Below are 24,100 nucleotides of genomic sequence, written 5' to 3'. Positions count from 1 at the left end.
TGCATGTAGGAGTTGATAAAAGACAAAAAATAAAGTGAGCTGTCAGAGACTGTACTAGTTACCTTTCAAACAAGTAGGTGAAACCCAGGACTGATTCTGGACAGAGAAGCAAACCATTCTGACACCAAGACATAAACACAATTCTTGTTTCTTGATTTAGGGATACTAAACCATTGATTAATGAATTTGGCTTTGACGAGGAGATGATTCTATATTGCTGTAAAAATACTTGCTGGGTGCGTAAATATTTGCCCATCTGGAGAACTCACAGCTTTTTTTCTGAACTTCTTTAATGAATCTGACAAATAGCTACTAAGGCCAAAATCCAAAGGTCTTGACTCTTGAAGGGGTTTTAATTCTAACCAAGTATGTTTTCAGAAGGCACATCCAGTGGCTGGAGACAACAAATGCAACCAACAACTTTCAAACCACCTGGGTTAGCCGCTCCCCAGATTGTCCAGCTTTCAGTTTTTCTCCCACCTCCTCTCTTCCTCTTTAACCCACCTCCTCTTTTCCTCTTTAATCCAAATCCTTTCCACTCATCACCTCACCTTCTCAGGAGCCAGCAAAGAAGGGATAATCAAAGTGACAGGAAAGGTAGTCTAGACTGAATATAGCTATAAGAGATAAAACTAAGACTGGTGCATGCCCCACACGGACAGAATTTCTGGGGAGATTGACTACTAAAAATTTTAATCCCCACTAAGCAGATTTCCACATGAACTACAGAAAGAAATCTTGCTCACCAAGCTCACTGCACTAAAAAAAAAAATCACATTTCAGGCCTCATGTTTTGTCAAGATATGGTCAACAGTTTATTTATTGCAAGGAAGAGAGTATTTTCTCATCATTTTTTCCACATGTGTCCATTTTCAGTTAACACTGTCTCGAAATAAATGGCAATTTATTATTTTTATAGCAATTTTATAATTTTACAAAATCCTAGAATAATAACAAACCCTTTTAATAGGTATCATCAGGTAACCGTAAGGAACAGAGCTACTGGCCTATCTGCATACTGCAGTGAAAAAAATAAGCTTAACTGTTTAAACATATTCTTTTAACTTTATAGATATACAAACACATTGGGGGGGTGGGGGTGGGGAGGGAGGTTGAACAGTTCATTTCTCTGCAAAATTTCCCCAGCATTTCCTTGGAGACGTTAGTAGACTAAAAACAACTGATCATTACAAAAACTCTGAAATCAATGCTTCGGAATTTGATGAATTGATTTTTTTTTTTATTCCCTTGAACAAAGATTGTTATAAAACTTTAAAAAATAATCCACTTTATGCAGGACTTAACAGCTCTGTGGTACATTTTCATAGGACTAAAACTTAACATGCTAAAATTAAGGCTGTTTTATATTAATATGGAGGATTATTTGGTAAATGTTATTCGAGGCTTATTTCAGGTTTTTTGTTTGTTTTACAAAAACAAATCCTAACAGTCAGCACATTAACCTACATTCAAAAGTACTTGTATCACAGAGGAAAGTCAATTAATTGCTGCAAAATATGAAATACTTGAATGGAAATTAAAGAACGTATCCATTAGTTTTAAAGAAGTAATATAAGTCATAAAGGCTAGTAATAGACTAAACAACAGTGTTTAAAACTCAAAACATAAGAAATGTCATATAACTGAAGTCTAGTAGCATATATACATGAATAATACAGACACTTCCCACCATCTTACCAAGATATTTCTCTCTTTCTTCTCTTCGTTCTTTTGCTAGTCTTTGTCTTTCATCAGTTTTTAGAAATCCATCAATGGCTGAAGTGAGAAAGAGAAGAAAAACAAGCGTTAGTAAAACCAAAGAAGCATCCCAAAGAACTCTCTGCTTCCTGCAAATTGAATCTAGCGCATGTAACAGCCCGGACAACAGAAATGACTTTGCACTTGGTGGAGGCAGATGGGTTAACAATCTCTTACCTGCTGCTGAAGTCCAAACACACCTCATTGGCCTAAGCATCCGGCTCTTCTCAGTGTGAACAAGCAAGCTCTTAGTGCTCATTTTAAAGTTTGTATGTTTCTTGGGAAACATTGTAAAGATGCAATCAATGTCCCTTCCACTTTGGTAGTAACCTCAAAAGTGAGATCTTGGCTATCAAGTTTAGCCAAGTTTTTGGCTAACAAAAATAAAAGGCAGTTCAGGAAAGCAATAGAAACAGTATGTAGTTCTCTCATAGCTTAATGCTGTGTGGAGTCCCAGCCGTCGTATTTGCAGCCACCCAGCCCACAGGAAACCACCAGCACCAACTCACTGCAACAAGCAGTAATTACTGCAGGATGAGGCTAGGCAGACAGCAGCCCTTCTACTTCCTTTTCCAGGTAGGAAACAGTTTCCCTCCTCCAGTTGGTACCTACAAGCACATTACTCACCTGGGAGGAGGTTGCTTTGTTTTATAGCCAGACATTGAAGCAAGGCCCAATCCACTGAACAGCATGATTTGGCCCGGCAGTCAGAGCATGACACATGAGGAGGCTGGGAGACACCTGCCTTTGCACTCTGCAAAGAGCTGATGGCTGGGTCTTCACAGACTCCTCCATCCCAAACACCGCACACAAGCTCTCCAGGCCCTGCTTTCTGGACAAGCCTTAGCCACTGACTTGAGAGAGCAGCTAGCTGACTGCATCCATCCAACAACAGGGCTTCCAAAGCCCTCGTTTCTCTCTTTACTTCCAGGATCTCCTGGGGTTTTAGCAGGGCCGCAGTGCACACAAGCAGAGGGTTTCACAGCAGTTTATATCCTCCACCATCATTATTTGGGCTCTCTGCTGAGTTTCCATATAATGGAATCCCCTTCCCCTTTTGCACAAAGAACTGCAGCTGGGCTTTTTTTTTTCTTCTGATAAATACAATGGAAAACTGACTTGGATTGTAACTGCAATTCTCCTTCCCAAAAATTACACTTCTAGGCGCAGGGGGCATTCTGCCCATGGAAGCAAAGCTTGTACAGAGCGAGGACTTTTCTGTAAAGGGAACTGCTGTGTAGTAAGTTTGAAGACCAGCCTCAGTGGCCTCTTGTGGCTAGGAAAAAATGCCAGTGCTCACACAGACAGCAACTGCCCAAAGGCAGCCAGGTCCATGGCAAATGGCGACTACAGCTGTCGGCTGGGTAGTTACACCAGGAATGTGTGGGTCAGATCAATATCTACTTATGACCAAAGACTCATCCTACTTCCAAACTAGTCCAGTTGTTTGTTCGCTTGGCTGCCATTAATTGTCAGATTTGACAAGCAGTGAGAGCAGCAACTGAGTACAGCAAACGTGACAGGGGGTTATAACTACTAGGAAGGGCCTGCATTTAAGTGCCTAAAAAGAAGAAGCCTGTTGTCAGCATGGTTAAATTACAGTTCCAATTAATGGAAAGTTATTTGAAGATCTGAAACTAAAAAACAACTTGGAAACTACAATTTAGACTAGAAGGAGCAGATACGAAACCAAATCTGGATGAAGATCCCAGGGAAGGAAGATTGGTCTTGAGAGCAAAGAACAGGCTGCAGGCAGGGAAGGAGACAAACAGAGGCAGGAACTGAGCTCTTAGGAGTGAAGGGGAGCGGTTGAGAAGTGACACCTGAAGAATGGAAAACTGGGTGGCAGTAAACTGGAGGGATTGGAGGAGCCTCTGGTTCGTGTTCATAAAACAGTGTGCTGACTTTCACTGCCCTCCTGCTTCCAGCACATACCTATGAAATCTACAGATTAAATTATGTCCAATAAAATTATCAATAAAATTGCCAATAAAATTACAGCAATCTATTTCTACTGTGTTTGCTTTATGAATGCAAGTGGGTAGAAGTGGATCTAAAAGCTCCGGCCTTGTCACAACTGCCACAGCTCTCCCAAGCTGACACGGGATGAAACTTCCACTTTTCTAGGTTGCCTTCCTCAAGACTACAGATGTCTCAATCCCACCAGCAATATTAAAAAGACTGTCAAGATTGTACTGCCAGATGCTTAAGAAATGAGAATGTATAAGAATTAAAACAGTCTGCACATTCCTTGTTTTGCTTCCTTCCAGACATATTATTATGTACTTTTTCTTTTTAGGTCCCTTGGCTTATGCAGTACATAGGATGAACTTCCTCAAGGAGTAAACCAAGTTCATAACAAAGGAATTGCAGCTTATGCTTCCTGCTTCATTTCCTTATGAAACTGGAAAGTGTTTAGAAAAAGAAATAATTTGAAGGCTGCCCTGGAGAAGAACACCCCACACTTGGCTATATCACAGAAGAAACAACAAAATACATGGGATGACTGTTCATTAAAGGTACAACTCACCAATGCAGAAATGAACTGTGTGGAGGAAAACAGCATGTGATCTCTTGAAACACAGACATCATAACTGCATACGCATGCAGCAAGGGTAGCATTAAAATAGCACAGGCATCTTAGAGCTTTGAAGGCTGGAATAATACTCCCTGGGTAGTAACTTCTATTCTAGCATGATTTTTAAGGCTTCAATTTGTTTAATACATGCCTTCACGCAATATACATTATAAGTGTAATGGGTACACCAGCTATTTGCGATGAGAAATTTGATTAACGATAGGAATGCAAGTTCTGTTTTGCAAAACAGACTACGAACAGCAAGCTAGCACAGACAGCTCTACAATTACAATAACACTACACCATCTCTGTTTCGTAACACGAACTGCCGGTAGGTGGCAGAACAAGGTTTAAATGAAAAAACAAAACCACACAGCAAAAACGCTTTCACTGTGATGTAGGAAGTGACCTCAGGTTAATATTTTGCACATTCAGCTTTATCCTGAGCTTTATGTTTAACTAAAGCAGTTTAAAAAGGTGTGTAACAGTTGCGCAACATTTAAGACACATAAATATATGCCAACCAGATTAATGAATATGAAGAATCACTAGCAGAAAATTCTTCCTTTACCCCCAGTCTTGCAAAATATGGAAAATGCCCATTTAACAACAACAAAGATGTTACGGTAAGGAGCTGCTCTCTTCTCCCTTCTCCAAGTAAATTGCTGCTATTTATATTTTATTTCTCAGCTCCACTCTGCAAAAATCCCTTTTCAGGAAGTCCCCATTCTCAAAGGCTGCTGTGTGTCAGTTAGGTTGTGTCTGACCGCTGGGCTAATTTCTCAAGGCTGTGCCTCATTTTTGACTGAAGAGAGTCAGCTGCTCCTCTGGGACTTTGTTACTTAAAGAAGATCCTAACTTAAAACTAGTTAAAACATTAGCAGCCTTGCAGCAGCAACCTGCCATCTAATGCTTAAAGACTATTTCAACACTTTGTTACTTTGAAATAAATACTCAGAACTAAAAATTGACATGTTAATCAGTTTCAACTCTTTTTGGTGGGCAACATATATCTACTTAGACAGATGAAACAGTGCCAGAACATGTACACTTATTACACACTATATACCACTGCATGAACTTCTTGGCTATCACTAAAGACAGAAAGGAAGATTCTTGTGTTCTGACAAGGCACAAGGCAAGCTTTGTCTTTTGAAACCCATCCTCTGCTACTGGTTGAGAATACAAGTACTCCAGCAGGACAGTCAGGTTGTTGGAAGCTGAGAGTATGTTTCAGTAGGATGAACGAGCTGCCTAGATGCTTCCTCTTCTGAAATTTGCACTGGAGCAGCAGCAACCAGGTATGGCTCCTATTCATAGATTTTCTTACTTTGTTTTTAAACCTATGTAGTTTTCTGTACTCTATAATATCCCATGATGTTTAGTTACATGTTTATATACAGGAGATACTCAAGCTTTTGGTAGCAGACACCCCAATGAAGAAGTTAAGTGGAGATCCAAGGCCAGCTTTATATAACGCATTTAGAACTTTGGCCACGTTGCATAGTCTGTTCAAGGCCGTTAGACCTTTGTCCATTCTACACAGCAGCATTCCACCTTTGCCACTGCATACATCACCTAAAATGACATTGCTGTATTGGTGAAATTCCTGGTTCAAATGCACTTCTGTCAGAGGGAAAGCAATTTTCTTATGTATCATGTATGGTGTTCAGGGAGGCAATACAGCTGAATGCTCACAGAATAGGCACCCACCAGCATGGAGGTGGCCTTGATAGCAACGTGGGGAGCAGGTCTGTAGAGCAGGCCAGACAAATGTACCACTGCACTTACCACCCACCCTTCTGCTGGCAATCTCCACTGTTTCAAATTATATTTATCTCAGTTGATAGAATCAAGGTTTTACTCCTTGGAATCTGCTTTTCCTCCTTCAAGATTGTTCTTTGAAATAACAAAGAACATGCTTTTCCACCTGCTGCTGCTTTCCAATGCTGAATGAAGAAACATCATATTCTTCAATTTCATGGTGACTGACTATACTCTGCAGGGAGACAAAGGTTTAAGATGGCATATGACTGGGGTCATGGAGGACTATTTCCATCAAGAAAAAGCATTTTTTCTGAACTTATAAGATATTGCTGAGAGGCTTTCAGGTAGAGTCTACAGGCAAACGACAGATGAGCCTTACAGGTATGTCAATAAAATCCTGTAGAACTTCCTCTTTTTGATAACTGCCTTTTATTAAGTTTAATTTAAGAAGCTTGCTTATCGCATTGCACTCAAAAAAAACAAACACCCACAAAGAAACAATTTTTCAGTTGCAGCTAGTTAATTTTATTGCTAGGTTTGTCAGTACAGACTTCAAATATAACTAGAAAAAAAGGTATTTTCTATTATGTCAGAGATAACAGGGAAGTTATTTGTTATTATAAAGACGTTAAGTGGACAAAGTCATTAAGGGCAGACTCAGTTGCCAAACACAGTGGCATTTCAGACACCCAGGGCTAATTGTGTAAGACGTGGCCTGGCAAGTATCAGAGAGAACCTGCCAGGTATCTGCACACTCCAGTTAAACAACTGGGACACCGCGTTTCACAAGATGCCAGCTTCGTGTTTCTGATCCCCACACTAAATGTTCAAGGTTTTCATTTGCATCAGGATATATACCACACTAACACAAAGATAACAGTATGAAAATATATCCCACAAACACCTTATCAGCTCCCTGGGACTGCATGCCCTGTGTATAAGCTGTACCTAGCCATAACAGGGCCCCAGGCAGACTCCAGTATCACAGACATAGCAGTTAAGTCTCACAGGTCATCAGAGAGCAGATAATATACACTAGCAGAATTTTTGTCATTTATGAAGACATTAATGATCACTGAACAGATCTGTGTTAGACAGCCTAAGATGCAGCAAGCCCATACAAAGCAGCTGCACTGAGTTAATGTGTGTTCCATATTGCCATTTCTTTTAAGTGCTTTGGCAGCCACTCTCTCACACAGGAGGGAGACAGGAGTTTCAGGCTGAACTTACCAGTCCCCTTCACCAGGATGTGGTGCACACAAATCTTCACAGCTGTGTTTTTCAAGACTGCAATAGACCTGTCCCTTCAACTTACTGGTGGTTAGAAAAAGTGCACTCAAAAGGGGATGAATGGTGAAAGTTCAACCACGAGTCTAACCATGGTTGTTTGGTTTGTGGCTTTTTTTTTTCCCTGAAGAAAATGAAGATTAAAAAAAAAATCTTGTGTCATGTTAATGAAGACAAAGTTAAATACACAATTTCTAAGTGAATCAGTTTCTTCAAGTACTCTGTATTCCTACCTCTGACAGCGTAGGTCCTAGTTCTGTCAATGTAGATCCTAATTAACCCTTTCAACCTCACTATAGCTGAAAAATTCCCTCAAGATGTTCTTATACATAAGAATGGATACCATGCATGACAATAATTTCATTCAAATAAATATAAACATTTTAATCCTACATTTGTTTCTGGAAATGTTATTATTCATTAGCACAGATTTTTAGCATCAGATCTTGACAATACTCAAACACACCAACTCCCTTCCAGAACTATTTACTGTCTGAATGCAGCTAGTTTGAAAATGCTTGCAGGACTTCTTTACACACAAAGCTTGGGTAAAGAACCATTCTCAAGCCCTCACAGAAGCAGCGTCGTTTCTCTGAGAAGTTCACCTTTGTAGCACACCTGAAAACCTACAAACTAATGCCCAGTGGATTTTCATATGCTGCAAGATAAAGCCCATGTAAAGACATGCAGAGCTGGTAAATAAGCATAAAAGAGAACCCTCTCTGTCATATAAATCATATTGTGTTCCTTTTCCCTATGCTTACCTTCTATGATGCTTGGTTAGCAAAGAGGAAGGAGAAAGACGACAAAAAGAAAGGTTCCTTTTGCTTACTGTATATCTTTCACACAGCAATTAGTAACAAATAGGATTCATTCCTCTGCTAGAAGACAGGCAACTACTGTTAATAGTGCCATACAGAACACAAAATAAAATGTTCCTATATATGAACATTATGTTCAGAGCCTTAGCTAATTTTTCTGAGTGCCCTAATGTGAGTTTTAAAGCAGCTATAGCTCCAGCAGTCACTGATCAAAGTAATGACAGCCCTAGGGTTAGCTACAAGACAGCCCTGCAACTGGGGTCCTGTCTTCATTTTGTTCCTGTTCCCAATGAGACCTTTATCTCTTGCAGAACATCAGCAGATGCAGTACTTCACATCAAGATATTTCTTACATGAATAATTTTCAGATATATTTATTCTTAAAAAAAAAAAAAAAAAGGACTTTATACAGTATTAGAATTATAAGTATTAAAAATCATTCACACTTTCATCTTATAATAATTTAAGCAGGCTTTTTAAAAAAACAAAGCTTGATTTTAAGAAGTACATATTTCTTTCCTAGTAAATGTAGACATTTTCAGTGTAAAAGGCTATCATATTTAAAGAGGCACTGTTTGAGATGTGGAAAAATCAGTCTTTAAAATTGACCCAGTCACCACTTTTTCTTATCATCAAGAAGGCACTATAATTAAAGCTTTTAGGAGTATCAACCAAAAATAATAATGTAGTCTTTTTCCCATTCAGAGACCCACCCAGCTTATGGTGAGGAGTAGAACAAAACAAGTAAATCCCAAAGGAATTTGTGCATTCCCAACTCTACCTTGATAACAGATTCACACTACGCAAACTCCACATCTCAATGAAGCCAGCCTTTTCTAACCCATGCACTGATCAACCAAACCTATGCCACTAACAACTAACCACTAGCAACTAACTTCTGTGCCTGATCATGGGCTACTATTTCAGCACCTGATGAATGGAAAAAAAAAAAAATCAATGGTCTTTCTGGAATGAAAACCATGCATTCTGTGACAGAAAAAAAAAAAAAAAAAAAAAAAAAGGAAGAAAAAAAAAATAGTAATTCTAACTCATAGTTCTCATTTTGAAAGTCAACAGAAGCAAGGTTCAATAAGGAGCAATTTTGAAGAGCTGGAAATAGGCTGAAACAACAAACCAAACCTCAAAGTTATGAACATTATAGCTGCAATGTCTTTCCCTCACTATATAAGCTTTTTATCCTTCCATGCACTTATTGCACTTCTCTTAAATCAGCAACTGGCCTAACGTGCATTTAGCCTGCACACACTGGTTTGCTTGCACAGTCCAGTCTCACTGACTCCAGCAGAACTACTTTGTCAGAGCTGGTAGACAAAATTCATCAGGCCCAGTGAGCCATCACATACCTTGTCCAAGCCTGAAAGAGGCCCTGTCACCCATGCACTGTCATAAACACCAACTTTAGGACAAGAAGCAAAGGTCTTATGTTGCACCAGGGGAGGTTCAGGTTGGTTATAAGGAAAAATTTCTTCTCAGAAAGAGTGGTGAGGCAGTGGCACAGGCTGCCCAGGGAGGTGGCAGAGTCACTGTCCCTGGAGGTGTTCAAGAAATGAGTGGATGTGGCACTGAGTGACATGGTTAATGGGTATGGTGGTGGTGAGTTTGGAGTTGGACTCAATGATCTCAGTGGTCTTTTCCGATTGCAATGATTTTATGATTAATGAAAAAATGCTTTTATTGGGAAGGGCATCTATAAATACCTTAAATACTGCTTGGCTAGTTCACTTAATCTTACAGACTCAGCAGGAAATATTGTCATTGTAGGCCAGTAAGCCTTGAGTCATGGTCATTTTGCTCCAGTTATCTAAGAGAAATGCTGTAGAATCACACACAATTCTTTTTTTATCCAACTCAGTGATTTCAACCCGAACAGCAGCATTTCAAGGACATACACAGCAATACAAACAAAATTCAATCTCTTTTCAAAAATTTGGAAAACATCAGTTTCTTTAAAAAAAAAAAAAAACAGATATTCATTATTACTCACTGAAACTAAAAACAACAGTTTTGCATCCTCAGTGTAGCCCAGGACACTTCAACTCTTCACTAGAAGTTTCCTTCTGGACTTGTGCTACACATTCACAAATTAGTATCTGTTGATTGCACGTATTTTTGATTAGGCATTAAATAACCAAAGCCCAGTGAAAATTAGGATTTCAATGAAATACACTGACCTGTTAAGCAGCAAGTGATATAAAAACTATCAGCTTCCTCCACCTAACTGGCTTTGCTGGTATATAGCACTGAAAACTGACCTCATTCTTTAGCTCTATTACAGCTTTCATTGCTGTGCTGCACTCAGTGATAGCTGAAGCCTATGAAGACAGCAAAAATGAAGGGCAGACATGCTATATATCATGAGCTTTAGCTATGTCCTTACAGGCACAGCAGTCCTACATAGCCCTCAGGTGGACAAGCAGCTTATCTGCAGCCGGAGCTCCACTCCTGCTGTTTCAGTGGGGTTTTTTTTTGTTGTATTTCTTTTTCTCCCCCTCTGACAATGACAGCTCTCACTCAGACCTTCACAGCAACTTCCAATGCTGCAATTTACAACCAAGGGGTGCAGGAGCCAGTATTTGCAAAGGTACTTATTTGGAGAAGACAGACAGTTCCCACACACAAGCCCTTAGAAAACTTACAGCATACTGCTGGGAAGGGCTGATGTGTTCACTCTCAAAATACTACCAGCCTGAGCTATATCCCCTATAGCACCTGGCAGTGGGGCTGTTTCCCCTGCTGCCCACCACTGCATGAGCCACAGTTCTTGCTAACATCCTGCTTCGTATTGGAGAAGTGGAGATGATTTTCCCACCTTGGCATCAGCCTGGAGCATTGGTCACATTGCCTGGATCAGGATATTCAAGCGCTCTGGCAAAGCTTGATATTGCACTACTGGAGCTGCATTCACCTGAAAAGGAATAGCACCTGTACAGAGTACCTGCAAAACTCCAGGTTCAGGTGGATCAACCTGGGGGTCAGAAGGACTGTGTTTTGAGGGTCATCCTGAGGAGCCAAGGCAACCTCCTGCATGGTCTCTGCATGCAGGGCTAGAGGGGCAAAGCAGACACCTGCGGGAAAACAAGTGCTTGCAGATGGGCCAATTGGTAGGGATTAGAGAGAAAAAGGGAAGTCCTGTAATCTAACTTCTGAGTAACCCGAATGTCCAGGTTCTTATACAAAACCGTGACACAGCAAACCTACAGTTAGTTTGCAAGGCATTCTTCTCCAGCACTGAGTAGAAATTACAACATAGATTTGTCAGTGTTTGTTTTTTTTTTTTTTCTTCAATATTATCTTCAAAAACAAAAGTAATCTAAAAAGGAATAACTGTTGAAGAAACAATAAAACAGCGTTTCAATCTGTGGATAAAGAAACCACACAGAGAACACATGAGCTTGGTGAAGGAGCTGATCAGACAATGCAATTTGCAAAACGTATCACTGACCTTAAACAATTGAATCCAGATGTGTGTAGAGACAACTCCGTAAAATCATCCTGCTAATATTTACTTCAGTCTAGCAGAGCTATTTGTTCTTTGCGATTTGCTATGAGTTTTAGAAAAAGTATATAGAGAATCAAGAATATCTGTTGGGCTCGTAACAATGCTTACAAAAACACTACTGCCCGTATATCCTTCATTTCCAACACACACCTACTTCATTTTCTCTAGACAATGGAGTTTACTTTTCAATGTAATTTCATTTCATTTCATTTTTCACAATACCCTACTCTTCATCATTAAGTTGGTGACGACTGAAGATGTGGAGAAGACTTCAGAATGTTTCCCTTCTATTCTTTTTGGTGAGCGAAAGGAACATAAAGCATTTAACAAAAGCAAAGTAACAAAGCACAGATGACTTACAAACATGGGCTCCCATCAATTACTAATCTAAAAGGCTTCCAACTTTCCTATGCCCCAGGCTGGTACATGCTGAAACTACCTGCTACACCACACAGAAAAAAAAACAACCAAACAACTGGATTTCTGATGAAGGAAATGCATTTCCCCTGTCATTTCACAAAAGCTTCAAAAAAACAAGCAAAGCTGATTAATCCAGAGTGGATATTAGCAAGTGAACTTTATCCTCTATGGACTTGACCATGATTAGGAGCAGGAATTAAAATGTTTCTTTTACCAGGCTTCACACTAATAGTACTAACCGTGGACTCATTTAAGTGAAAGGAAGAACAGCCATTGATATATCACAATGAAAGTGACATATTATAGGAAAAAGCACAGCATGCTCAGAGGGAAAAGAAGCTTCTACAATTAGATGTCTTCCTTTACCCTATTTCCTTGCATTCTGATAGGTGTTTTAGGCCAATATGTTTCATAAAGAGAGACATCCAGTCTCACTGACCTTGCCTGCTCCACTCTGATGGACAGACAGTGTTTCATTAAACCAGCCAAAAGCCATTTGATCTAGTGAGTTACTATCGGAAGAATAATCTTCAAGACCAGAAGGCACCATGCAGACAAACTGATGCGCTAACAAAACTGAGGCTGATAATTTCTGCATTCCTTGAAGTTAAGTGAACCTATGTTCCTAAATACTGATTTCATTTGATCTTTTGCACTTGAAAAGGTGCTAAAAAGATTAATCTACTTTATTACCACTACAGCAGATAAATCTTCATTTAATCTGTAATTTCTCAGAGGATTATTCACTGAGTTTCCGCTCAAAATCTTCTTATTTGTTTACGTAAATTCAGAACACTAGTCACGTTATCAGCTCTTGTGAGGCTGCATCTGGAGTACTACATCCAAGCCTGGGGCCCCCAGTACAAGAAAGACACAGAACTCTTGGAATGGGCCCAGAGGAGGACCACTAAGATGATCAGAGGGCTGCAGCACCTCTCCTATGAAGAAAGGTTGAGGGAACTGGGATTGTTTAGCTTGGAGAAGAGAAGGCTCCAGGGAGACCTCATTGTGGCTTTCCAGTACTTGAAGGGAACGTATAAACAAGAAGGGGAATGGCTGTTTACATGGCCTGATAGTGACAGGACAAGGGGGAATTTTTTAATTAAACTGAGGCAGGGGAGATTTAGGTTAGATATTAGGCAGAATTTTTTCACCCAGAGAGTAGTGATGCACTGGAACAGGTTGCCCAAGGAGGCTGTGGATGCCCCATCCCTGGAGGCATTGAAGGCCAGGCTGGATGTGGCTCTGGGCAGCCTGGTCTGGTGGCTGGCGATCCTGCACACAGCAGGGGGGTTGAAACTGGATTATTGTTGTGGTCCTTTTCAACCCAGGTCATTCTATGATTCCATGATTATTTCAGGGTAAGAATTTGTAACTTTCACTAATGCCCTTATTTGTGAGGGTCACAACCCAAAGTGAAGTTTTGTGTGATGTACAGAAGTGAATTGCATGCAGTTTTCAATCTCATGCCAGGACTGCCTCTCTGCATGGACATTTTAGTAAAATGGTTGTGTGCCATCACAGAGTAAAAAAAGTTACTTGTTTGGTTCAAAAACTAAAAATGCTTATTATCTTAGTGGTAGAGTCACCATCCCTGGAGGTGTTAAAGAACCATGTGTGGATGTGGCACTGAGGGGCATGGTTAGTGGGCAGTGTGGTGGGCTGGTGGTTGGACTAGGCAGTCTTAGAGGGCTTTTCCAACCTTAATGATCCTATGATTCTGTGAATATAACTCCCTTTAGCTCACTTATTATATCACATCTTGGTTGATGGCTTACAGGTAATTATTGATAGAGGGCAGAGGGACAGACAGATAAACATGATTCTCCTTGCTTCATTTACTTTTGAAACTAATGCAGACAACAGAAACCTTGAAATGGCAGCCAGGCACTTAAAGCCAGATTCCAAGTTCCTTTATCATTTGCATGCTCTGAGAAACAAAGTGCACTCAGTGAGCAAGGACACTGCATCTCACTAAGGGTTTTTCTGTCTTCATGGTCCCTACTCACACTTGTTTTTTGTTTGTTTTATTATAGACTTTCAGAAGCAAATCAGCAACTCTAATACCATTCTTTTCCTAATACTTCAGAGTATCTAATTAATTGCCTGCCACTTTTAAACTGGCAGGCTTAAAGGAAGGCAGGCAGGGATGCTGTACAAAATACGCACTTCAAGAGGTGCTTAATCCATTGTTATGACATGAAATTGACAACACAAACTGATCAACAATAATGAAACAGTAATTTTCAGAGGAATTTTTTTTGTTGTTTCTTCATAAAAAGCAGAATAAGAAACTGTTAGCTGTTGCGGTTTATCAAACCAGCACTATTCGCTCAAAACTGAATGATAAATGAGCTTAAATAAATCTTTTGCAAGGAACATAATAAACTCTAAAAGGAAATGAAGGTAATTATTTGCACTAGTGAAGAGCAGTATATAGTACTTGATCTAGTGGCTGGCAGTCCCGCCAGTGGCACGGGGGTTGGAACTTGATGATCCTTGAGGTCCCTTTCAACCCAGGCCATTCAATGATTCCATGATAAAAGCAGTAAGACTTAAAGAGAGTCTTGCTCAAAACAGCTACTGCACTCAGACTGAAGTCACACTGATTCCCTTATCTGTATTGAAGAAGAGTTAAAGAATATTTCTGATAATTACTGAAGAAGACATCACAGTAATCTCAAAGACAACACTCCTCAACATTATTTGAAGACACCATCTTTTTCCTTTCTTTTCATTGAATCATAGCATCTCCAAGGTTGGAAAAGATCCACAGGCTCACCCAGTCCAACCACCACCGATGAGCAATAGCTCTCACTAAACCATCTTCTTCAACACAACATCCAAACGTTCCTTGAACACCTCCAGGCCCCTTCTACTGTCTGACCACTCTTTCAGAGAAGTAGTATTTCCTAACATCCAGCCTGAATCTCCCCTGGCACAGCTTGAAGCCATTCCCTCCGGTCCTATCACCATTTACATGAGAGAAGAGGCTGACCCCCAGCTCACTATAACCTCCCTTCAGGTAGTTGTAGAGAGAAATAAGGTCTCCCTCCTCTTCTCCAGACCATTTTCAGAAATGTTAAAAACATAGGTTACTAAGTCATTCAATTTCACTCTCAAAATGACTCCAACAAAGACACCTGCCGGCTAATGTAAGAAACAGAGCTTCCTTCCTCACACTTAAAGATTCAGGCTTTTTCTAAGCATTTCACATCTTCTAACCCTATGAAAAAGTTAACAGGCTTACTACCATAACTTATACAAAGCTAGCCTCTATAGGAAGATTAGTGCACAGAGCTCTGTAGGTGCTGGCTTTCTAGACAAAAATATATATACTTTACACAGTAAAGACATCAATATTTCAAGATTATGCTTCTTGCTGGCAAAGGGTTCAGTAGGAAGCACTGTCTGTTATATGAACAAAGACTACATCAGTCCTAATGTTTCTGTGTGTTGGTTGGTTTTGCTTATTCATCTAAACCAAGTTAGATTGATTTACAGGATTAAAAGCAAGCAGTAAGATTGAGGAAAATCAATATTTATACGCGTGTATATAGATATATGCCCCTTCATAAATATATATGGCAGAATAGTTAAATAAAACAAATAAGTTAAATTATTTTTCCAACCACGGTAATAAACAGAAGGACCTTTTTAAAACACTAAAGATTGAACTACAGGCTTACTGAACTCTTCTACCCTTAACACCAGTCCCAAGCTATAATGCTCACTAATCTGCAACGTTATCTCAAAGTTCAGCAGGAAAACCTGGTCACACCAAAACCTGTTTCTCCAACACAGCAGTGCTCTGGCGCTTTTCACCTCTGGACCAGGATTGGCCTCTGTGCAGTACAGAGCACATTACAGCCACAGGAGAAGTTCTGTGGTGTAAAGGACAACACACAAGATAAGATCAAGTGGCAACTGGATGTTATACAATGTTGATTTTTTATTTTATTTACTGAAAAAAAACCATCAAGCTGTATTTATACGCACATGGAGAACATGGGTTTCTGGTAACTCTGCCAAGATGACACTTCAATGTGATTACACCTGTTTATTAGCCTAGTGGAATGCTGCTGCAGAGAGTACTAGTACTTCATGCTCTGTTGTTTATCCTGATCTTACGTAGTTTTTTCTCACTCTTTATTTAAAATAAACAAAAAAACAGATAAGAAGGAAAGGCACTGGCACAGCTGCCCAGAGAAGCTCTGGTGCCCCATCCCTGGAGGCACTCAAAGCCAGGTTGGATGGAGCCCTGGGCAGCTCTGCCCATGGCAGGGGGTGAGGCTGGGTGGGTTTTAAGGTCCCTTTGGGCTGCATTCCACACATCTCACTCCCACAGCCCCCTTCAGCTTCAAGCACAGGCATCCTATGCCCCTTCCCCAGCACAGGCAGTCTGAAGAGGCCCCTGAACTGCCATAGGGCTCCCCAGCACATGCAAAACAACACAGAGGTTTTAAGCATACCATCACATTACATCTCATTCTAAAAATTCAGTCTGGCCTATACAAACAAGCAGCAACACAGTACAGAGGGATGAGCACACATGACAAGTGAGTCTCATGGTGGACACAGACCTGCAGCAAGGCCACAGCAAACCAGACACAAGCAGGCAGCCTGACCAAGCCAGCCAAATCATCTGAAGCAAGACTAGGAGCTTCAACAAATCCAAACTTTTCACATTTTGTCATGACAGCAATGCAAAAAATCACTGTTCCTTTTCTTTAAATCACTATTAAGGCAAGACAGACTTCAAACCAGAGTAAAGAAGAGCATTTGCTACCTTACTGTAGCCGATTCTTTCCTTCTCGTTTGACTGTTTACAAGTTGCAAGGTTATAAAGCATAATTTCTTCCAATATACCTTACAGTAAAACCTCCTCCTACCTCAACCCAGTAGTAGTAAAATTTAAAAAAAAAAAAAAAAAAAAAAAGAGAATCTAAGCAAACCAAATGGATTACAAAAATAATAAGACACCAATTTTTAAATATTCTTTGTAGAACTTTACCTAGGTCCCTCTACTACATTAACTTGGAAAATAGGTCCACTCCTCTTTTTTGAAGGAAGTTTGACCAAAGACATTTCAATATTTTATCAAAAATGTTACAGATCTGTTCTTAATCTGAATCAAAATGTAATACACAGCTTTCATTGTAACTTCAACAACATTTTAGGAATGAAAATAACATACATTTAAGTAGAGATGTAAAATAAAACCTCAAGTGTGCTGTTAAACAAATTACTCAGTTTTCCACTTTCTTTCCTCTGAGTTGTCTGAGTGGTTATTTGGCATACGTAAACATCCTTGCTAGCGACCTGACCCAAACTACCATAACACCAGTAGTTTTTTTTTTTGCCTGAAAGGATTCAGGGATCCAAGTGCAAGATTAAGTGCTTCCAAATTGATATGTCTGATAAATGTAACGTTGATATGTGGGGCATCCTATTTGGTAAGACTGAAGTTGACTCAACTTGTGCTCTTATATAGAAGTTTAACTTTCTTCATGTGTTTTCTGTTAGAAGTGTGAAGGTGTATATTTGGTTTAAAGAACTATAACCTCATTTTCAGTACGATCCTCCCAGCTTTGCTTATCCCTGCCACTGGCAGAATTCTCAGTTTGGTTTTTACCTATATAATCAGCAATTCCAGTATCTATTTTTATGATATGTTCATTGAATTTCTTTTAATAGAAGATTAGAAAAATCACTGATGACAATTGCTAGTGAAAACAGAAAGTATAGCATCATTCAAAAAAAACTTAAAGAACAATTGAGCCATAAGAAAGAAATGCTGAAACATCCACTCACATTCTCATCCTTACCTAAAGCTTCTTTGGCCTGGCAGACTCAGAACCTCCTGTAAGAACCATTTCTTCCCTTTTCCACCTCACACATACCAGTCTGCAAAGACATTTATTTCCATAGGCAGCTATCTGCCATTTCCAGCTCTCAGACAAATCTCTCTGCTTTAAAGCTTTAAAGACTTATTTGCCCCATTTTAAATAACAGCATATGTCACGCTACACAGCTAAAACAATTAGAATTTCTGTTTGATACACTACTTCAGAATAAGTCTTTGGGTACCACCGCCACTTCAATGCAGTGCTCAGAAAGTGATGTTGAAGGTTTGAGAGCAAAGCTTTTTACAGATACAAAGAAGTTCCAGCTGATAAATGGGGAAGGGTGATGGCTCAAGAGTCCTTGCGGGCAGGCTGCGGGCACTGCAGGCTTTTCTCATCAGCTGTGGAAATTCAGCAAGCACAACAGTTTGGAAAGCTTCTTACTGGTTCAGCGAGCAAAGGGAGCTAACACACTTCAGAACCCCACGTTAGCAGCCAATTAAAAGCTTCACGTTATCACATCACCTCACTGAATGCAAATAGGCAGGAACACCGAAACTTTGCAGACCTCTTTACAAGATCAGATTAAAAAAAAAAAAAAAAAGAAAAACAACAGAGTACGTACAGTTCAGTTCCCACAGCTATCATTCCAGCACAGAAGCACACCCGTGAGCATCTCTACTCAAAACAGACACTGTTTTCATTTGATGAATACTGTGATTACCTTAATGTAGCTAATTTGGGGTAAGCATGTAGAAAATCCTTTAAAAAGAAAGGTGCCTCTTTGCTAAGTAATGTTTTTGTAGTACTAACTAGCCTACTTCTGTCCAACAACCTCCCTTTTGCAGTTCTCATCTATTAAACATAATTACGGCAGAGAAGATCACTTGGATGCTAACACTTCTACACTACAATGGCTCTGAATCCAGTGAGAAAAAATAGCTGTCTAATATACACAGAGCATTATTCTCCTATGGTAATAAAGCAATTAAACTACGTACATTGATGTACTAATAAGCAACAAGGCTACATGCCTCTTTAGCGTCACAGTGGGGTGAGAAACTGTTGTACCGCAGTCATTTCATGAGGATCCAAACAGGTGGAGAGGAACTGGGCCAGTGTACAGCAGCTGAGCAAGATGGTATTTTTGCTAACTGCCTTCTGGTGCTGCAGAATCTAATTTCCACCCAGAAAAAAAAAAAAAGTTGCTTGGCAAATTTAGTACATTTCTACATATGCCTCAGTGAATGGTTTTGAAGTGTGGATCACACCTATTTGTCTCATGAGCTTTTGAATATTGATTTAGGCAAGTGGAACTTGCCTTGGACTCCATAATTAAGAACTATTACAAGGCTGATCAAATAATACAATTAAAAAAATAAAGACAAAACATGAAGTCTCCTCCAATTCTTCCATTATCTCATAAATAAGCAGCTTGACATAAGGTATTCAAGCTGTTAGGGAATTTATTTATTTGTAAATGACAAACCAATCTCCCTGTCAGTCTAACAGCTTTTCCTGGGGAGTCAATTTACTTAAAAATAAATTCAGTCATTATCATACTGAGACAGAATTATTAGATTACAAATGTAGTTGCATTCTGAAGCATTGCAGTCATGTGAAGAGATTTCTATAGAAAAAAAAAGTTACCTAAATTTAAAATTAAGAGTTACGTTCAGCCTTTATCAGATTTGCTTCTGGGAGTGGCAGTTACAGAACCGTAGAATCATCAAGGCTGGAAAGACCACTAAGCATCTACTCCAACCACCAGCCCATGCCTGTGACTGCTCTAGACCTCTGCTACATGCACCCTTTTCTTGAACACCTCCAGGGACAGTGACTCCACCAGCTCCCCTGGAAGCCTGTGACACTGCCTCATTACTCTTTATGAGAAGAAATTTTTCCTTATTTCCAACCTGAACTTCCCCTGGCACAACCTGAGGCCGTTCCCTCCCATCCTATTGCTGTTATCTAGGAGAAGAGGCCGACCCCCATCATGTCACAATCTCCTTTCAGGCAGTTGTAGTGAGTGATAAGGTCTCCCCCAGGCCTCACTTCTGCAGACTGAACAATCCCAGTTCCCTCAACCGCCCCCCATAAGACTTGTGCTCCAGGCCCTTCGCAGCTTAACTGCCCTTCTCTGGACACATTACAGGGCCTCAAAATCTTTCTTGTAATGAGGGGCCCAAAACTGAGCACAGCACTCAAGGTGCGGCCTCATCTGTGCCAAGCGCAGAGTGGGCACGATCACCTCCATGCTCCTGCTGACTGCACTATTTCTGATAAAAGCCAGGATGTCATTAGCCACCTTGTCCACCTGGGCACACTGCTGGCTCATGGTCAGCCAGCTGTCAACTAACATTCCCAACACCTTCAGCTGTATGCCCTGCTGCAATAGTGCTTGCATTAAAATTGCTTCCGTGAAATGTGTAAGTATTCACCTATTCAATCTAGCATTTCACTGTTAGGTACATACAGTACTGGCACCAATGAAATGGAAAACACAATGAAACATCAGAGTCTCTAAGGACAAAGTCCATGTATCTGAACAGACCCATGACTGGGTGCTTTGGTGCCAAGTGACGACGTTCTTCAGAGAACTGATGTAGATTACTCACCCAGCAAGTCTGTCACACATTCTTTGAAGCAGGTTATTTGAAAACACAATTTTTTAATTACTTTTTTTTTTTTTTTTTTTTTTTTTTTAAGGCTTATCAAGAAAATTTTCATCCTACTCACTTTACCAAAATAGCTTGAAGTAGAAATATTTGGCTCAGGGAAGAGAATTACTAAATTTGTACATGCATGTGTGTGATCCTGAAGCTCCGAAGCACCAAAGTATGCTGAACCAAAAACAGCTCAAACCTCCACGCAGCAGACAGCAAATGGAGATTTCTATTTTAATGTGTACATGTGTGCATGGCAAATCTCTCAACTTTTATGCCTACCCAGCTCATGATTGTGCAGGGAGGGACGGGGGCACCATGTCACGCAGTGGGAGTCTGCTGGAGAATGAGGGTACCAAGGGAATTCTTTTAATGCAGGATGCTTGGAGCCTCATATCCAGCTTCATCACATCTTGGTATCATCACTTCTCGCATACTATGGACAGGGAACAAAAAGGCTGAGTACCTGACAGGGCACAGCTCATGCCAGCAGCTCTGTCTGGCAGCTGGGAGGGAGGTGACAGCACAGTTCCAGGAAGCTGGAGGCAGGTGCTGGCCTGCCCAATTTCACACTGCAGCTGCACAGACTGACACGGCTGACTTAGAATTTTGTCTAACGCTGGAATTTGTTCTAAAATACAGAATTATGTTACAGGGTGACAACTAGCTTCTTTGAAAGCATTAAAATCTGTAATGCTATTCTGACAACAGTATTCTAAAAATATATTGCTTACAAAGGTCAGCAGGTAAATCAGAATCAAGGGCTTGCAAGGCTCTGCAAGGCAAGGAAGAAGGGCAACTAAAATTCACTTTATTTTACATGCTTATAATGCTAGTCTAGCAATATTTGAGAACACTGCAGAGCATGAAAACAGAACACACAGCAGCATCCTCTGACATCTGCACACATCAAACTAGACTGAGCTAAATGTTTCGGCATATGAAACCTAGCAAAGAACATGATTTCAGTGGTCTCTAGAGGCAAAAAAAGCTTTTAGAAAGGAAAACAGAGGCAGACAGTGTATGTGCAAAGACTGAGTTAAGGCATTATGAAGGTTTAACTACAGGCTCTTGAAGTTTAGTTTTCATTCTCTGCAATCACTCAAGCCCTTGTTCAGAACATTTTACAAAACAAGTCAATCTCTCAGAGTAATACTGTGGAAATTCCTTTAATGTGCACATCCCAGAGCCCTGGAGGGGTTCAGAGTGCTGTGACTCTACTTTCTTAAAGGTGAAAAACCTCAGTTCTTTGATATTGCTGTGCTCCTAAATGTGTGGTTAACGGTGACTCTTCGGCAAAAAAGAAAAAAAAGTCAAGAAATAATCTACGGCATCATAAAAAGAGCCTAATTTAGCAGAAGCTCTAGACTAAGGTCAGTCCAATCAGACTCAACAGTCAAGTCCAGGCTGGGCAGGAAGCTTGCTCAGGGCTGCAGAAAGACAAATGGGATAACACACTACAAGGAGGGTGTGAAACACTGCCCATCTGGAGTGTTGCATCCAAGTCCGGGGCCCCTAATACAGGAAAGATATGGAGCTTTTGGATAGGATCCAGCGGAAAGCCACAAAGATGATTCAGTGGCTGGAGCACCTCTCCTACAAAAACAGGCTGAAGGAACTGGGCTTGTTCAGCCTGGAAAAGAGAAGGCTGCGGGGAGACCTCACTAAAACCCATGATATTTGATCCCCACCAGAAACACCGTTTGCCTTGTTTGATTTACGAGGTCAACAGAGTAAGAATGAATAGCCTTTCAATATGGAAACAGGAGCCAAGAACTCTGACTTGTCTTTGGGAGCGGACTTCTGTTAGGTTTACACACAACAACATGCAAAAAGGCAAGCTGGTGTATTCAAGCACAAATTACATATACTTCATGACTATCCAGTGAGGTTATGCTTCAGCAACAATGTTACTAGAGATGATTTTAGATTATTAATAGGAACAATAATATCTTTCTCAAAAATCAACCAGTTTCTGAGCTTCTGAGTATTTTTTAACTTCATATTCTTATCTACTCTAGGATTTTAAAGGACAGCTTAAGAAGTTCCTTTGAATGCAAGCCAATAATAAGTAATGAATTTTCTGCAGTAGATTACATTCATATCTGATTAAAATGGAAAGTACTGGATAAGTAGTACGCGAACAGTCTTTGTACAGTTAAGTTTTCACTGTCAAAATTACTAATGGTTTTAACTGAGAACTGAAAATCTCCACAAGTCTACACTATATATACAAAACTGTATGATTAATCTGGAGCAGGAGAAAAAGTACAAGGACAGTAGTCCTGTAGACTTTACAAAAGACAGTAGAGTTGACAAAGTTTTCCTTGTTACGTATTTTCTGCAGAACGTTCAGTTTCAAAAAGAATTGGCACTTCACACTTAAATAACTGCTTCAGGTGTTCATAAGCCTTTTTATCATATATACCAAATTTTGGACAGAGTTGAAGTTTCTTAAATTATTTCAAATTGTCACTGACAATTCCAACACAGACTGTGCAATTATTTTCCAAATACTGCATGTTTCAACAGATGAAGTAATCATAAACACTTGGTGACTTTAAAAACAAATGAAAAGAAGTTTCACTTGTGCATATTACGTAAATAACAATTCTCTAAGTGACCATGAAGAATAGTGGTGAATTAGAACAAAAGATTGATCACATCAATGGCCAGCAGACACCTCCCACGTTTGATACGCAGTGAACAGGCACTTTTACACATACGGCATTCAAAATCCTGTGGTTTTAACTTCTGTGACTTTCTTTACAATGCCTTCTGGAAAAGAAATTTTATTTCCTTTTTTAAAATCAAGCCTTCTGCCTGATTTCTGTGGTGCCTTCCAGTTATTGTCCTATAGGGCAATCTGAAGAATGGCATCCAATCCATCACTCATGTTCACATCACCGACTTTCATATCTGCTCACCAGTCAAGCTACAAACCAAAGCCATCTGATATTTGTACCCAATCACTTTTTAGTTCAGCTATTCTGTCTACTGACTAGAATTACATGTGCCCAAGTCATACCCAGAGCACATGTTCCATGACACAGCAATGTCCTCTTCAAGTCCTCTTTTCATTTTTCCTGATCACTGACATTTGAGAACCTTTTACCCCCAATACCCTAATGCTAACAGCTAATCTGCAACACCTCACTGCTTCCACTTGCCTCCTATAAACATTAGTCCCCATATACAGTTGTACCTACTGAGGCTGAAACTTGTCTGCCATTTTACTGCTCCATTACTCGCTATTTTTTCTAATCAACTTTAGTAAATGACTCTTTACATGATTATTTTTAGCACCATATCAACAGAAAATACCATCTCTGTATTCACACATATCTCTACACCATTTATGAATTCTCCAGACAGCATAGAGCTTTCAAAACATTTAGTGTCTGATGAAGCATCCTACAAGCATAGCAAGCATCCTG

At 40.0% G+C, this 24,100-nt stretch overlaps 1 protein-coding gene across 7 annotated transcripts in view; it reads right to left on the bottom strand.

Moving 5' to 3' along the window:
* The window catches only part of MAP7D2 (MAP7 domain containing 2), a 76,898-nt gene that overhangs the window by 34,304 nt on the left and 18,494 nt on the right, over positions 1-24,100 (bottom strand). For all 7 annotated transcript variants that reach the window (XM_048932154.1, XM_048932114.1, XM_048932123.1 and 4 more), the window contains exon 2: positions 1,699-1,776. In XM_048932154.1, coding sequence (XP_048788111.1) covers positions 1,699-1,776 — 78 coding nt within the window. The remainder of the gene's footprint in view (positions 1-1,698; positions 1,777-24,100) is intronic.

The sequence above is a fragment of the Lagopus muta genome, chromosome 1 (genome assembly GCF_023343835.1).
Source record: "Lagopus muta isolate bLagMut1 chromosome 1, bLagMut1 primary, whole genome shotgun sequence".
NCBI classification, from domain to species: domain Eukaryota; kingdom Metazoa; phylum Chordata; class Aves; order Galliformes; family Phasianidae; genus Lagopus; species Lagopus muta.
This window is presented reverse-complemented; position numbering and strand designations above follow the sequence as displayed.